The 16077-nt window shown below is 44.8% G+C and overlaps 1 protein-coding gene across 1 annotated transcript; it reads left to right on the forward strand.

The window, feature by feature from the left end:
* The first annotated feature begins 847 nt into the window (after positions 1 to 847).
* LOC103283156 (protein FAM228B) lies at positions 848 to 16065 on the forward strand. Its single transcript, XM_008138358.3, has 10 exons — positions 848 to 907; positions 1628 to 1749; positions 2459 to 2527; positions 4485 to 4676; positions 5338 to 5418; positions 8897 to 8984; positions 9079 to 9235; positions 11859 to 11966; positions 14937 to 15075; positions 15944 to 16065. The coding sequence occupies exons 2-10, from the start codon at positions 1651 to 1653 to the stop codon at positions 15971 to 15973; spliced, it is 963 nt and encodes a 320-aa protein (XP_008136580.3). The 5' UTR covers positions 848 to 907; positions 1628 to 1650; the 3' UTR covers positions 15974 to 16065.
* Positions 16066 to 16077: the final 12 nt, after the last annotated feature.

Here is a 16077-nt window from a genome sequence, read left to right on the forward strand (position 1 = left end):
TCTCCCTCTCCCTTCCTCTCTGAAATCAATAAAAAAAAAATTAACAAAAATCAAAAAACAAAAAACAAACGTCTGCTGGGGAGGGCAGCCACTGAACCAGGTAAACAAGCTACATGACATGTGAGTCCTCGCATTCCCTTCTCGCTGACCCGCATGGGGACACTATGGACACCCCAGGCGACTAAACACACTTCTCAGCCACTTAAAGCGACATGACATTCCCGGATGGTCCTCATCAGGACAAATCCAGACACTCGTCCTTCTGAGGGACCCTGAGGACAGGCGCCCCCCTCCTGCCTCTCACTTCAGCGAGGACTGGACCACAGGTGTGTGTGTGGGGGGGGGGGGGGGCGGCGGGGCGGCAGGGGTCCCCGGAGCGGGACGGAGGGCGGTGGAGGGGGTAATGCCAGCGCTGTGGGCTGGGGGGACGGCAGGAAGCACCGGGGCTCTGGGGCGGGAGCCCAGCGCTCGGCCCGGCGGGTGTGCGGGCAGCCGCCCGTCCACGGACGCGGGGCAGGCGGGCGGGCGGCCACGTGCCAGCTACTGGCGCTCACCGAGAAGCGCTCCGACTCGGGCTGCAAACCAGGACCTACCTGCCCACCCACGTCCGCCCGTCGGGCTGCCAGGTTCCTGCCCCGCCCGACGGGGCCGCGGCGCCGCAGCTGCACGGGGCTCGGGAGCCGGCGGCCCGGGGGCGGGTCCTCCGTGCGCTTCCGCGCCGCGCGGACTTGTTGCCACGGCGACCCGAGACGCCGACGCGAAACGTCCTTCTCTTCCGAGGCCCTGGGCCGGGCGGGCTCACCCTCCAGCCGCCGCCGCCTCCCGGGCCGGGGGCCGTCGGGCCCGACCCCGCGCGGGGCGGGGGCGCCGAAGGTCCGGCCGGTCTCGGGAGGCGGAGAGGTGCCCGGTGCGGCCAGCACCTCCTGTGCCCGGCGGGCGGGGGGCGCCCGCACTGCTGACCCGGGGGGGAGGGGCGCAGCCTGGGCTGGAGGGTTACAGCGCAGCCTGTGTCTCAGGCCTGGAGGCGGGGCGCTGGGGACAAGGACTTTTTTTTAAAAAATATATTTTATTGATTTTTTACAGAGAGGAAGGGAGAGGGACAGAGAGTTAGAAACATTGATGAGGGAGAAACATCGACCAGCTGCCTCCTGCACGCCCCCTACTGGGGATGTGCCCGCAACCAAGGTACATGCCCTGGACCGGAACCGAACCTGGGACCCTTCAGTCCGCAGGCCGATGCTCTATCCACTGAGCCAACCCGGTTTTGGCGACAAGGACGTTTTTGTCCAAAGCCCCTCGTTCCTCCGGGCAGCCCTGCCGATGTGGCTCCGGGAGCCAGAAAGCTGCCGCTGGGGGCCTTGGGTCCGACAACGGCTGCAGGAGGACTCCCAGTTGCCCCCCTGTTTCCAAGGGGCTGTGTGGTAGGGGCAGGTGGGGAGCCTGGAACTTAGGGGGGCGGGGGACGTGACCCGAAGCCCTGGTGGAGGCCCTGGCTAGGGCCAGTGCGGATGGGGGGCCGGTGTTCAGACCCCTTCCTCTTGGGGCTCACAGTGCGGACCGTTCCTGAAACAGAGGAGGGGGGGGGGGCTTCCCGTGACTAACGAAGCGGACGTTTCCGTTCTCCCAGGGGCTCTGCTATTGGGGAGCACAATGAGTAATTTAGACAGCGATGACCTGGTCGTTGACAGGACCCTCAGACTCAAGTCCTCCAAAGAATGGCTGGAGCCGCAGCCCCTGTCTTTTGTGGAGGTACAGGGGTGGGCGCCTTGAGGGTTACCCTGGGGCAGTTGCGTGGAGAACGGGCTTGTGGGAAATGTAACATTTTCCCCCAGGTTTTCTGTTTCATTCTCTCCTTTTTTCCTACCGCTGTGTTTGCTCTTCCTTTCCTAGCTTCCTCAAGGTGGAATCATGGGTCATGGATTGTATACCTTTTCTAATATAACGAAGTTATCAAGTTTCTCTTGAAGCACACAATTTATACGTATTGTGTGTTTTTAAAAAATTGTTATTTTTTCTAAACAGCGTTATAAAGGTCTAGTTGGTATACATACAATCAATTGCATATATTTAAAGTGTACAGGCTGATAAATTTTAACGTGCACACCCACATGAAATCATCACCACCATCAAGATAAGGAACGGAGTCAATACTCCCGAAGTTTCTTCCTTGTGTCCTTGGCAATCCCGCCCTCCCTGCCAGCCATCAGACAATCTCCGGTTTGCTTTCTGTCATTATAGTTATTATTATTATTATTATTATTGCCCTAGAATGAGTTTAGCTGAAAGCAGGAAGATTCAAACACTCTTTAAATAGTACTTTATGATATCATTTTAGGTATGAAAACTGGATTTACAGAGAATTTTCCAGAGATAGGTCTATCATGTAAAATGTAAGTCAAGATAGTATAAATAATTTGTCTTTTGAGATTTGACCTTCAAAATTTCATTGTCATTTTAGGCATTTGCCAGAGAAGATATTAATGCAGCTATTAAATCAATATTATATAGAGAAAATTATATAAATAAGGTAAGAATTGACTATAGGATATTTCAATTCTTTTTTTTTTCTTGCCCGGCTGGCGTGGCTCAGTAGTTGAGTGCCTACCTATGAACCAGGGGGTCACAGTTCGATTCCCAGTCGGGGCACATGCCTGGGTTGCAGGCTCGATCCCCAGTGTGGGGCGTGCAGGGGGCAGCCCATCAATGATCCGTTCTCATCATTGATGTTTCTATCTCTCCCTCCCTTCCTCTCTGAAATCAATAAAAATATATTTAAATTTTTTCTCATGTTACATGTAGTTCAGCATCATTATACAAGTTTTTAAAAATAAAATTAAAAAACACTCATTAGCCCCTAGGATTAGGTTTAAGGGGTCTCTGAGGTTGCTTTAACTGACTTCCTCTTTTCCTATACTTTGTGGAGATTCTTTCACAGGTACCTCTCACTTGCTCCTTCATCTTGGTGGGGCTCTGATGGAGTCACTATGTATTGTTAAGAGCTTTGAGAGCTGTTATTGGTACACAGCAACCAAGTATTACTCACGTAAACCTAGGTCAGAACAAGGCTCTAACTATGGCGGGATGGGTTTAATTCTAAGACAAGGCGAATGTCCACTAAACACTGGGATAGGTGACCTATTTTTAACCTATTTTTGTTTTTAAGACTTTTCTTTAGCGTTGTTTAAAAAGGAATGGTTGAAGTGTGCTGTGACCTGAAGTTTGGGAGGGGTAATCCCGACAAAGTAGGAAGCTCTCAGGGCTATTTTTTTTTCCACTTTAACTGTTACGTTGTTGATCCCAATAATGACATGATTTCATTGCTTGATGAAGAGAAGGTTTGTGAGAATGGTTGAGTTTATAGCCTACACCAGGCATTTTCTTTGCAGGCCATTTGGACTAGGCTGTGCTACACTCCTGTCTCTTTGTCTCTTTCCCCCCCAGGGAATATTCTTCTTCCACTTTCTCTCTCATCTCTTCTCTTCCTAGATAACTCTTCCTTCTTTAAGGCCCCTCTGAAATGCCTTTCACTTTGGGAATATTTAAAAAATTTTAAAAATATTTTTTCTATTGTGGTAAAATTATATATAGCATAACATTTGCTATTTTTAACCATTTTAAGTGTACAATTCAGCAAAGTTACATTTACTTGTACAACCACCGCCACTATCTGTTTCCAAAACTCTCATCACCCTAACAGAAACTTTGTACTCATCAAACAATAACTCTCCTTTCTTCCCTCCCCAAGCCTCTGCTAACCTCTAATTCACTTTCTGTCTCTATCAATTTGCCTAGTCCAGATATTTTACATAAGTGGAATCCTACATTATTGGTTCTTTTATGGCTTATTCCACTTATTTTGTTTTCAAGGTTCATTTGTGTTGTAGCATGTGTCAGAACTGCCCCCCCTCCCCGCCCCACCTTTCTATAGCTGTGTGTTATTCCATGGTATGTATATGCCACATTTTGTTTATACCTTCATCTGTTGATGGGAACTTGGTTGCTTCCATTCTACCTTCTGGCTATTGTGAATAATGCTGCAGTGAACACTGCTATACAGGTGTCTGTTTGAGTCCCTGTTTTTAACTACAGATACAGGGTGTCCCCAAAAATGTATACACACTTTAATAGCGGATAGCTTAATTTTGAAAATGAAGTGCAGTTTAATAAATACCACCTTTACACTTATTCAAAGCATGTGTAGATAGTTTTTTTGGGGACAAATATATATATCTTGTTATATTGTCCCTCCCGTTGTTTTGTGGCTGTTTTGTAGTGTGTCTCTCCACGGACAGCTGGCATGTTGTCTAATTTATCCATTATTCCTTTTCCCAGTGTAGTGTGTGTGTCACACAGTAGAAGCCAAGTAAATGCCTGAATTAATGAATGACTTTGTGGGCTATTCTTAGGAATAGAAATGAAGTTTAAATTTTAGAACAGGAAAGAGTTCAGATAACATATTCATCTCTTATACCCCTGTGTACTAGGAATTAGATAAGTATTTACAACATCAGGACTTCTTAAACACAAGAAGAAAAGAGATGTTGTACAAAAGATGGGTTGACCATGTGGCCGGTCCTCTCCAGAAGAAAATAATGGAGAAAGTTTGTTCACATAAGAAGATTAAAAAGCGGAGACACCGGGAATTAGATACCTTCTTAAAATACGTCAATAAAAAGGTATTGAGAGATCATTTGACACTTTTCCCCTCCAGTTGGTTTAAAAACGATGGTTATCTTTATTCATAATCATTCAAACAGCCTGCCCCTCCCCACTCTATATAGGAGTCATTTGTATTTTATTACAGCACACACTACTTTTAAATCCAGGGCATGTGGAACAGATGGAGGAGGAGGGTTAGTTCTGGATTTAAATGTGTACATTAGAATCAGTTTTCTTTGTTGTACTCAGGTAATTGTTAATTTTATACACCAATTTAAAAAATTTTGAACTCTAGGTTCAGAACATATATATTTTTTCCCCCCTGGAATTCTATTATTTACAAAGCTATAAAATATGTATATTCTCTTGGCATTTTTTAAGAGATCTGAGATATTTGACTAGTAGGCATTAAAAAACAAATTCACAAATGTTTTAGTGTTCCAAAATTCTTTATTAAGATCTTACAAATTTTAAGTGAATTTTGCCTATCACTCTAGTGTTTATTACTTGGATACATTAAATTTAATTTAGAACCTGGACTTCCCTTCCCTTTTACACTTGTTGTTGGTGCCACTCAGAAGCAGTAAAATGGGTTTGTGTGTTTGACTCGAGTCCTGTTATGCTCAGAATGAATGGTGCATCTCTTGTTCTTATGTGTGGCTTATTTCCTTCCTACAGGGAAATGCATTTATAGAGCATTATGATCCAAAGGAGTATGACCCATTTTACAGAAACAAAGAGGACCTGAATTTTCTGAAGGTAGGATAGATTTCTTATTTTAACTTTGGTGTTATGTCTTAGGTATTAGCTTTTTTGATATGTGAGTTGTCTTCTTAATGTATGGTATAACCCTATTCTTAAGAATGCATTCATCTTAAGAATAGTTTCCCACCTCCTTGTCTTAGAAAGGAACAAGAAAGCCGAAGTCCTAATTAAAGTAAACCTCTGTAAAATTTGAAAATATTGTATCATGATTGGGTAATAGGTAATGTTTACAATTTTCATAGACTTTTAAATTTGTTACAAAAGTAACACATTTTCATGATAAAATCAATTGTCAAACAATTTAAAAACCACCCAGAATGAACTCATTGGCCCTTTTCTGCGGGGGGGGCCTGATGCGGCAGGGGGGCCAGACATGGCGGGATCTCCCTTTTCCGCGTCCCGCGTGGAAAGAGAGATGAACGAACCGGTTCTAAGTGGAGGCGGCCAGGGATTGAGAAATAATGGAAATAAAGAAAGAAGACGCAGAAATAGATTTATAGCTGGGAGCTGGGTGGGACGCCATCCATTCTCTCTGATGGAGAGGCTGCAACGACGATGACGACCCGAGCCACGCAGCGCGTTTATTTTTATAGGCCTAGAGCAGGCGTCCTCAAACTACGGCCCGCGGGCCACATGCGGGTGTTTTTGCCCTTTTGTTTTTTTACTTCAAAATAAGATATGTGCACTGTGCATAGGAATTTGTTCCTAGTTTTTTTAAACTCTAGTCCGGCCCTCCAACGGTCTGAGGGACAGTGAACTGGCCCCCTGGCCTAGATTTACATATCTAGTCCCGCCCCTGCCCACACCTGGGCTGCTCTGAAGTCAGAACTGACATGTCCAGCCTCATTGGGGAAGCATGTTCCCAGGGCGTTAAATTAAAGAAATAATTAAAGAAAACTGCCCATGTGCCTTCCCAGGCGGCCCTCTACACTTCTCTGTGTATCTTTCATGACTTCTTTCTACATAGAGGTGTAAACACACATTTTTATTTTACAAGAATAGGATTATGCCATACATTGTTATGTAACCTGTGTTTTTCCTTAATAGTTTGTGATTTGCACCTTTGTCAACATATGTAGATATATAACTTTAATAATTGCTAATTGCATGGAATTCTATTATTAGTAGCAGCTATCTTGCACTGAGGGATCTTCTAAATGTTAGAACTTTTTTTTCTTTCTTTCATTTTATTTTATCTTCACTGCTACCATGTCAGGCAATTTACAGACGAGACAAGTGAGATACAGATAGGTTAGGTTACTAATCCAAGGTCACACAGCTGCAAATAGCATAGATGTGTTTCTAACCATATCTGGTACCTTGCTAAGCCATCATTTTTTTTTTTTTGGCATATTCCATTTTAAATGTTTAGATTGTTTTTGACTTATTGCTGTTATATATAACATTGTGATGAACATCCCTGTAACTATTTCTTAATTTTTTCAGTAAGTTGCTAGAAGCAGAATTGCTGAGTTAAAGGTTAAGCCTAATTTTGATTCATATTACCAAATTGTTCTTCAGAATGTATAAATTTGCTAATAATGGATATTGTTAAACAAAACTTTAAAACCTACCTTAAGTCATAGACATTTTAAACTGCTGGCATTTGCATGCAAAGCAGGTCATTTTTTCTCCTCCCAAGCTGGAGTATGTGTCTCTGTGTATATAATTTCCCCATTATTATAGGGGAAAGTTAAACTGAGAGTTTAGAATAAGAACCTTAGATATACTAACTAGTAACACAGCTAGGATGGGGGAGTATTGAGATTTGAAACCAGATCTTTTTGATACCAAATCTCCATTCTGTTCTTTTACCACCAGAGGCCCAGTGCACGAAATTCGTGCACGGTAAGGTCCCTAGGCCAGGCCGATTGGGGCCTCTGGCTGCCGGCTGGGGCCTTCCTTCCCTTGTTCCACGCTGCCCTCTGGTGGTCAGCGCACGTCATAGCGATTGATTGAACTCCCAAGGGGACACTTTGCATATTAGCCTTTTATATATATAGATGCTGCCTTTCTAAATGCAGCTGGCAGGTGACCTCTTAAGGTAAGCCGAGCACTTTGAGATTAGAACACCAGTTCTCAAAGTGAAGTATATAGACCTCTGAGAGCCTGAAATCTCTTTTGGGGTCTATTAGGTCATATCTTTTCATAATAGAGCCAAATGTTTTTGCCTTTTTCATTGTGTTGACATTTGCTCTGATGGTACAAGAGCAATGGTGCATAAAACTGTTGGTGCCTTCTTTAGAATAGCTTGAGTCAGTGTTACCAAATTATACGGGAAGTCCTTATATTCTTCATTGCCATGCACCCACAGTAAAAAAAAAAAAAAAAATCAGTTTCACTGAAGAATATCTTTGATCAAACAGTGAAAATTATTAATTTTATCAAATCTTGATCCTTGAGTACATCTTTTTAATAGCATGGGATGGGAAGTATGCAGAGAGCAGCACTGCTGCAAACGGAACTGCAGTGGGATTGTTGGAATTGTGAGCTGGACTGGTTGATCTTTTTCATGGAACACCATTTTTAGTTGAATTAACGACTTACAAAACTATGGTTATTAAATCTCTGGCATTTGGCAGACATTTTCTGGAAAATTAGCAAAGTGAGTCTGTCACTTCAAAAACAACAGACAGTATTTGTTGCCAGTGATACAATGTGAGCTTTTAATGTGAATTTTGGAGCAATCAGAGTGAATGTGACAGTGTTCCAATACTCAAAGGCTTCACTGATGAGTTGGGTAATAATATTAGTAAATGTGGTTACTGTATAATGAAATGTATTAACATTTGGAAGATCTCACATAACTCACAGAGCTGATCATTTTCAAACCATCAATTCATGACATGGATAAAAGATCCATTCAAAGTTCAAGACAGACCAATGGACTTTAATGTAGCAGAGTTTGAATAATTCATTGATTTGGTTTCAGATTCTACATTATAACTAATCTCTAAGAAACTACCACTTGTTGAGTTTGGGTATAGTAGCTAGAATAGCCACAATGATCTGGAGAGACTATTGAAACGAACTAACACGATTGGAAGGCCTTACTAAGAGATGTACCGGAATGCTCCCTTCTCTTTGTAGTGTGTTAAACATACGTAATGGTTAGACTGCCATTATTTGTAGACACTGTATTCTTTTATTATTTATTTGTATTGATTTCAGAGAGGGAGAGGGGAGAAAGAGATAGAAACATCAATGATAAGAGAGAATCACTGATCAGCTGCCTCCTGCATGCCCCCTAGTGGGGATCAAACAGGCAACCAGGCGTGTGCCCTTGACCGGAATAGAACCCGGGACCCTTCATTCCTCAGGCTGACACTCTATCCACTGAGCCAAACCAGCGAGGGCTGTAGATACTGTATTCTTGATTCTTCTAGCACACGGGTCATACATGGATGTTTAGGATAGACTGAGAAAGACCTGAAACCCAGTCCTCAAAGAAATGTGTTGTTTTTTTTTGTAGGTTACCATCCCACCATTTCGTGACCCTTTGAAAAAGGCACAATATGACAAAGATGAAGAAAAAAGAACTCTTCTTCAGTGTGAGACTGGTACGTAGTTTCCAACCGTTACATGATTTCATAAGTCAAGAGCAATGACAGTTGCATTTAACGGTGCTAAGTTATACTGCTAATCTTCTTGCAGGCAAAATACATACAATGAAAGAATTTAAAGAGGTTGAGAAGGCCAAACTGCATTGCAGATTTCCACAACTTTCTAATTCAAGGTGCTTTATGACTCCAAATGAGTGGCTTAAACTGTCTACAAGCTACATAGAAAGTGACTTTTGTAAAAGGAGCAGGTAATGGTTAATATTGTAGAAATTATGGAACTCATTGGGATTAGAAAACTTTTTCTTGAGATAGTGATATAAATTTTGTCATGGTTATTATTTTTACATTTTTGGTTTTTAATGAGAAATCTACTGTAATTCTTGTCTTTGTTTCTCTGCATGTGATGTTTCTTTTTTCTTGGGTACTTGCAAGATTTTCTCTTCGTCTTTGGTTTTCATTAGCTAATCTATGATGTGTCTAGGTGTTTTGTTCCCTTTTCTTTCTTTTTATCCTACTTAGGGCTCTCTGAGGTTCTTATATAGGTGGTTTGATGTCTTTCATTATTTTGGGGGAAATTCTAGGCCATTATCACTTCAAATATTTCTTATATCCTATTCTTTCTTTGTTTTTCTTCTGGAGATTCCAATTATACGTATATTAGAGCATTTGATCTTGTCCCATAGCTACATAGTTCTTAGATACTGTTCTTTTTTTTTTTCTATTTGTATTTTAATTAGACAATTTCTACTGACCTATCTAAGTTCACTGAGTCTTTCCTCAGCTGTGCCCCTATGCTGAAGAGCCTATCAGAGGAATTATCCCATGCTGATGTGATGATTTTTATTTTTGTATTTCCATTTTATTTTTTAAAAAAATATATTATTGATTTCAGAGAGGAAGGGAGAGAGATAGACAGACAGAAACATCAATGATGAGAGAAAATCATTGATTGGCTGCCTCCTTCAGGATCCCTACTGCAGGGGATCAAATCTACAACCTGGGTATGTGCCCTTGGCCAGAATCAAACCTGGGACCCTTTAGTCCGCAGGCTGACACTCTATCCACTGAGCCAAACCGGCAGGGACTCCATTTGATTTTTTAAAAAATATATTTTTATTGATATCAGAGAGGAAGGGAGAGGGAGAGAGAGATAGAAACATCAATGATGAGAGGGAATCATCGATTGACTGCCACCTGCACACCCCACACCGGGCACCACGCCTGCAATCCAGGCATGTGCCCTGACTGGGAATCAACTGAACTCCTGGTTCATAGGTCAACACTCAACCACTGAGCTATGCTGGCCGGGCCATGTGATTTTTTTAATATAGTTTTAATTTATTGTAAAACCCTCCATCTGTTCATACATATCATTCACCTTTCCATTATATTAACACATTATTCATAGTTATTTTAAAATCTCTGATAGTCCCAACATTAGGGTCATTTCCGAATCTGGTTCTGCTGATTGCTTTATCTCTCTTAAAAAATTTTTTTTTAAATTAATTTTAGAGAGGAAAGGAGAGGGAAAGAGAGAGATAGAAACATCAATAATGAGAGAGAATCATTGACTGGTTGCCTCCTGCACGCCCCTGGGCACATCCAGAATTGAACCTGGGACCTTTCAGTCCCCAGGCTGACGCTCTATGCACTGAGCCAAACCAGCCAGGGCATGATTGCTTTATCTCTTGACAGTGGGTTATTTTATCTTGCCTTTTTTTTTTATTTATTTATTTATTTATTTTTTTGGCATTTCTTATAATTTTTGTTTGACTGTCAAAAAGACCTGAAACCCAGTCCTCAAAGAAGTGTGTGTGTGTTTTTTTTTGTCTTGCTTTTTTGGCATGTCTTGTGATTTTTTTGATTGAATGCCCTTTTTGGACATATTAACACAGGACACACTTTTGTCATTAATTATGCTTTATGTGCTAATCTAGATCTTTCCTAAACCCACTTCTTTAGTTTTACTCAAAACATGTCAAAGTCCACATTTTCTGGGGAAAACTCATTCTGATGAAGTCAGACCAGACGGGTCCTTTCCATGAGTTTTGGTGTGTGACCGTTTGCATGCTGAGTGTGCTGAGTACGTCAGATAGAAGAATGGCCGGGACTCTTGGTTTCACGCCACTGAAGCCATGCTAGGAAACGATTCCGTTTTTGGGGGGTGTATACTGCTCACAGAGTCCCTGGGAGGCCTTAAGACACAGGGCCTGGTTTCAGGAACAACACCCAAAGTCTCAGTGCAGAACTGGCAGGTGGAAGGGTGCGCTGTCTGTGATCCGGAAGCTGCAGGACCAGGCAGGGGCTGCTCCGGCTGGCGGCCTCAGAGCCACGCCAGCTCTGCTACAAGCCGTGCCAGCAAATGGGTGCCCTTCAGAGGGCCAGTGTCAACGTTCCAATCCACTCCTGAGTGGGGGCTACACTGCGGGCTTCTAGGGCACCGGCTGCCACCCGATGGCCAGGTGGCCCGGGCGATGGAGTGTTTAGGTCTCCCCTGGAAACACACTTTCTACTTATAAACGACACAATCGCTGTGGCCTCTTTTTACCTTAGAGCATACACTCCCAGTGGAAGGGGAGTGCTGTAAACGTTGCCTCGCCCAGTAGGTTCTCGGGAAAGAGTAAACCAGTTTCTGTCCTGGTTTCAGCAACTCTCACATGCCTAGGACGTCTCACAAGTTTGAAGTAACGGTATTTTAGACCAGCGGTCGCCAACCTTTCGGACCTCACGGACCACCAGGGTCCACGGACCACCGGTTGGTGACCGCTGTTTTAGACAATGGACGTAGCGTCAAAGGTTAACAATAATTTCTGAAAGGGTATAACCAGTATTGTGTTTGCCAACATCCTCACACATGTTATCTTGTTAAAGGTTGAAGGTGAAAAGCAACTTTAACGTTAGTAGTTTTGATTTGAAACACGTGGTCAAAATTCCTCATCTTCGGGGATCCCGGGAAGAAGAAAAAGCAGTTCTTTGCAAGTAAGCCCGTTCTTCCATGGCTCGGCTCTTCCTTTTTTTTTTTTTTTTTTTTTAATCTGTAACACATTGTTTAATGACAGGGTCATCGTGTTCAAAGATCAGAGAACCGGGTTGGATACTGGTTACATTTATATTTCAGTGCCAATGAGTTGGTGGTTTTTTTTTTTTCCTTTCATTTTTTTTATTAAGGTATTATATGTGTACATTAATACCATTGTAGTACATTAATTACCATTGCCCCCCCCCACTCCCATACGTGCCCTCACCCCCCAGAGTTTTGCGTCCATTGGTTATGCTTATATGCATGCATACAAGTCCTTCGGTTGATCTCTTATCTCCCCCCCCTCTCCCTAACCTTCCTGCTGTAATTTGACATTCTGTTTGATGCTTTACTGTCTCTGTATCTGTCTTTTTGTTCAACAGTTTATAATTTTTTTATTATCCATAAATGAGTGAGATCATGTGATATTTTTCTTTCATTGACTGGCTTATTTCACTTAGCATAATGTTCTCCAGTTCCATCCAGGTTGCTGCAAATGGTAAGAATTCCTTCTTTTTTATGGCAGCATAGTATTCCATTGTGTAGATGTACCACAGTTTTCTGATCCAGTCATCTGCTGATGGGCACCTAGGCTGTTTCCAAATCTTAGCTATGGTGAATTGTGCTGCTATGAACATAGGGGTGCATCTATCCTTTCTGATTGGTGTTTCTAGTTTCTTCGGATATATTCCTAGGAATGGGATCACTGGGTCAAATGGGAGTTCCATTTTCAGTTTTTTGAGGAAACTCCATACTGTTCTCCACAGTGGCTGCACCAGTCTGCACTCCCACCAGCAGTGCACGAGGGTTCCTTTTTCTCTGCATCCTCGCCAACACTTGTCGTTTGTTGATTTGTGGGTGACAGCCATTCTTCGGCTCAGCCTTCACTTGAGGTGCTTGGCGGTGTGTCCACCCTTTGCCATCCTTTTGCGGTGCTGAAGCCAGCACTGAGGCCGGTGCCAGGCTCCTGTGGCACGACCCCAGGCACCTCCCACCCCGGTCCTGGGTGCGGTGGCAGCTTTCTTGAGCTTGTCCTGGTTTTAAGGAACAGGTAGCTAACACATTCAGAAGTGACAGCACAGACATAGAAAAAAATGGTTATCGCCTCGTGTAAGTTAAAAGTGACTTGAATTGGACAGTAAAAGTGTGATGTTGGACTAGTTTTGTGGGGTAGTAGCTGTTACAGTTGGGTACCCAGAGGGAGGAGGTGTTATAAGCAGAGAAGTGATACGTACTACGTTGCGTGTAACCTGGGAGTCAGCTCCAGAAACTGGTGATGGAGTTAAAAGAAAGATATTTCTCTGCATGGTTACGGAACCTGTTAACTATCTGATTAAGTTATGAGATCCCCAGACATTGCTGGAGGGAATGTAGAATAATGCAGTAACTTGGGAAAACGGTTTGGCAGTTTCTCAAAAGGTTAAACATTAGATTATCATTCGACCCAGGAATTCACCTCCTAGGTTTCTACCCAGGAGAAATGGAGACATTATTCACATAAAGACTTGTCCCGAGTGCGTGTTCTCGCCACGATATCTCCAAATTGCAAACAGCCCAAGTGTTGCTCATTAACTGGCGAAGGGACAAAATGTGGTGCGTTTAATACAGGGAATAATCGCTACTTGGCAATTCAGAGGAAAAGGAGTTCTAATACAGCCTGGATGAACATCAAGACTATTATAGTCAGAGAAAGGAGGCAATCACAGAAGACTGCCTATTGTTTGATTCTCTTTATATGGCGTGTTGGAAGAGGTAAATCTATAGAGACAGGAAATAGATTATTGGTTGCCCGGGGCCGGGGCTGGGAATGGGGAGTGGTTGTAAAGGACCATGAGGTCTGGGACTGAGGGAAACGTTCTAACATAGAGCGTGGAGGTGACCGCACAGCTCTGTAAACACACTAACACCATGGGTGCGTACGCTTCCAGTGGTGTGTAAGGCACACGTCACAAAGCTGTAGATGAAGAGAGGCCCTGTCAAGGCCGGAGGAAGGTGAGCTCGTACGCAGCGGTTCAGGAGGCCGGCCTGCCGCCGTCTATTCCTGAAAAGCCCCCAGCTTCCTGAAAAGCCCCCAGGGGAGCTGTAGCAGGTTCCCGTTCCCTTTCCCGCCGAGGCTCCGAACTTGAAGAATAAACGTGTGGCAGGAGCCGAGGGCATCAGAGGTGCTTGATGCTGGCGTGTCCAGCAGGGAGGCCCACATTGCCTCGGGAGGGGCTTAGTGATTTAAAGATGACTGTTGTGGGTGGGGCATGGGACCTGGCACTGAGAAGTAAGAGGGAGTATTGGACTAAGCCCTGCTCACGCGTAACTGCAGCCTTAAGAGACGGAATGACCCAGAATCACTCTTGTATATTAGGGTCCAAAAGAGTAAGTTCCTCCCCTGTCCCTAACCGCCATGGTCTCATACAGACCTATGTGGGCCCGGTTTTAGGGTAACGAACATCTTCATCCTGTTTCACTCCTGTATATGCTATAAAAGGAGGAGGGGGTTTGTCCTCAAATACCTCTTCTCGCAGAGTGAGCCCAGACAGGAAGGACAACACTGCATTGCTGAAGTACGCAGGGGCTTATATTTTAGCCTAGAGGTGTAAGTCTATGGACTCCCCCCGGAAGAAAGAGGAGGAAGTTGAGATTCTCTTCCGCAAATAAGGGAGGCACCCCAGACCTGATCCGGGTGGAGAAGGTACGTTTGCCCAGGGAAGGCCCAGGGGCGGCCCTGTGAGAGGTCCCTTCGCCTGAAGGACACGGGCTCAGCTGGTGACACAGCAGAGAGGTTTCAGGTGAAGATAAGACTGGAGCAAGGCCATGCTACTTATCTGGATTTCTTGTTCATAAAAATATGCACATTCATATCGAACGCATCCACTTCCAACTAAAATAAAAAATGCTGATCGTTGAGGGGACCCTTTCCTTTCTGGCTCTCCCTACAGAAACGAAGGGCTATGCTTGCTGGAAAAAGGACGGCTCCATTCTCAGCAGGGAAAGCGTCCAAGTCGCGAGGAGGCCAAGGCTGAAAGGCCCTCCCTGAGCCTCAGCCTGGAGGCAGAGCGGAGGGAAGACCAGGACGCGGTGAGAGCTGGGCAAGTTCCCGGTGCATGGCACCAGGCAGGGACTGCCGATACCAAAACCTGGGCAGCTGGGGGCTTCTGTGTGCGGCAGGATTTCAGGGAGAGAGGAGGCAGTGGACTCCCCTGAACCCTCAGACAAAGCAAGGCGAGGGAGAGAACCGGAGAGGCCGAGGCAGACTCCCTGAGGGAATGACGTTGCGTGGGAGCTACACCTGGGGGTGCCCTCTGGTGGGTGGACTGGAGGGTTTTCCCAGCTCCCTCCCGAGTGCCCTCCTCTCTCTCTACCACCTCTACCACCTCTACCATCTCCCACTTGTCACACCCAAGCCAGGCTCAGCGTTTTGTTCCTCATAATTTATCCAGGATAGAAAGTTTTCAGAAGGACCATATACTAAATTCAAGTAGTAAACTTGACAGAGTAAAAACCCTAAAGTGTAAAATGTATAGAAATATAGGTGTTTATAGAGAGCAGATTTCTCATCGTAAGGTACTCGTTAAACTTGGTGCAGGACCATGCGGGGGGTGGGGAGATCCACAAATAATATCACACACGATAGGATTGGCTGTGCCCCCAAATCTCCGCATGGTTCTGAATCCAGACAGTGAGGGAGGCTCAGGACAAGCCTCTCGGGCCATCTTTGATCCCTGCGTTCACTCACCGGCCGTGTCTGGGAGGTAACGGGCTCTGGCAGCGGGTGGGCCTCTCAGGAGGTTCAGGTGGGAGCCCTGCCTGCTGGACGGGCCACTCAGCTGGGGCGGGAGGACTGCCCTTCAGGTGGTCAGCTCAGCTCAGCTCAGCCCAGGAGCTTTCTGCTCTGTGAGCCCCGCATCCCCACTCCACACCCACCTCTTCTGTGCACCGTCACAAGGTTTTGGCAGCCACGGAGCACACGCCCTGATCCCTGACGGCCCAGGAGGACGCAGAGGATGGTTGCTGTGGAGGAAGCCACCTGCCAGCAGATGTCGTCGGAGTGAGGACCACGGAGGCGCTCGGGAGCTGTCC

The sequence above is a fragment of the Eptesicus fuscus genome, chromosome 16 (assembly GCF_027574615.1).
Source record: "Eptesicus fuscus isolate TK198812 chromosome 16, DD_ASM_mEF_20220401, whole genome shotgun sequence".
Classification (NCBI taxonomy): Eukaryota; Metazoa; Chordata; class Mammalia; order Chiroptera; family Vespertilionidae; genus Eptesicus; species Eptesicus fuscus.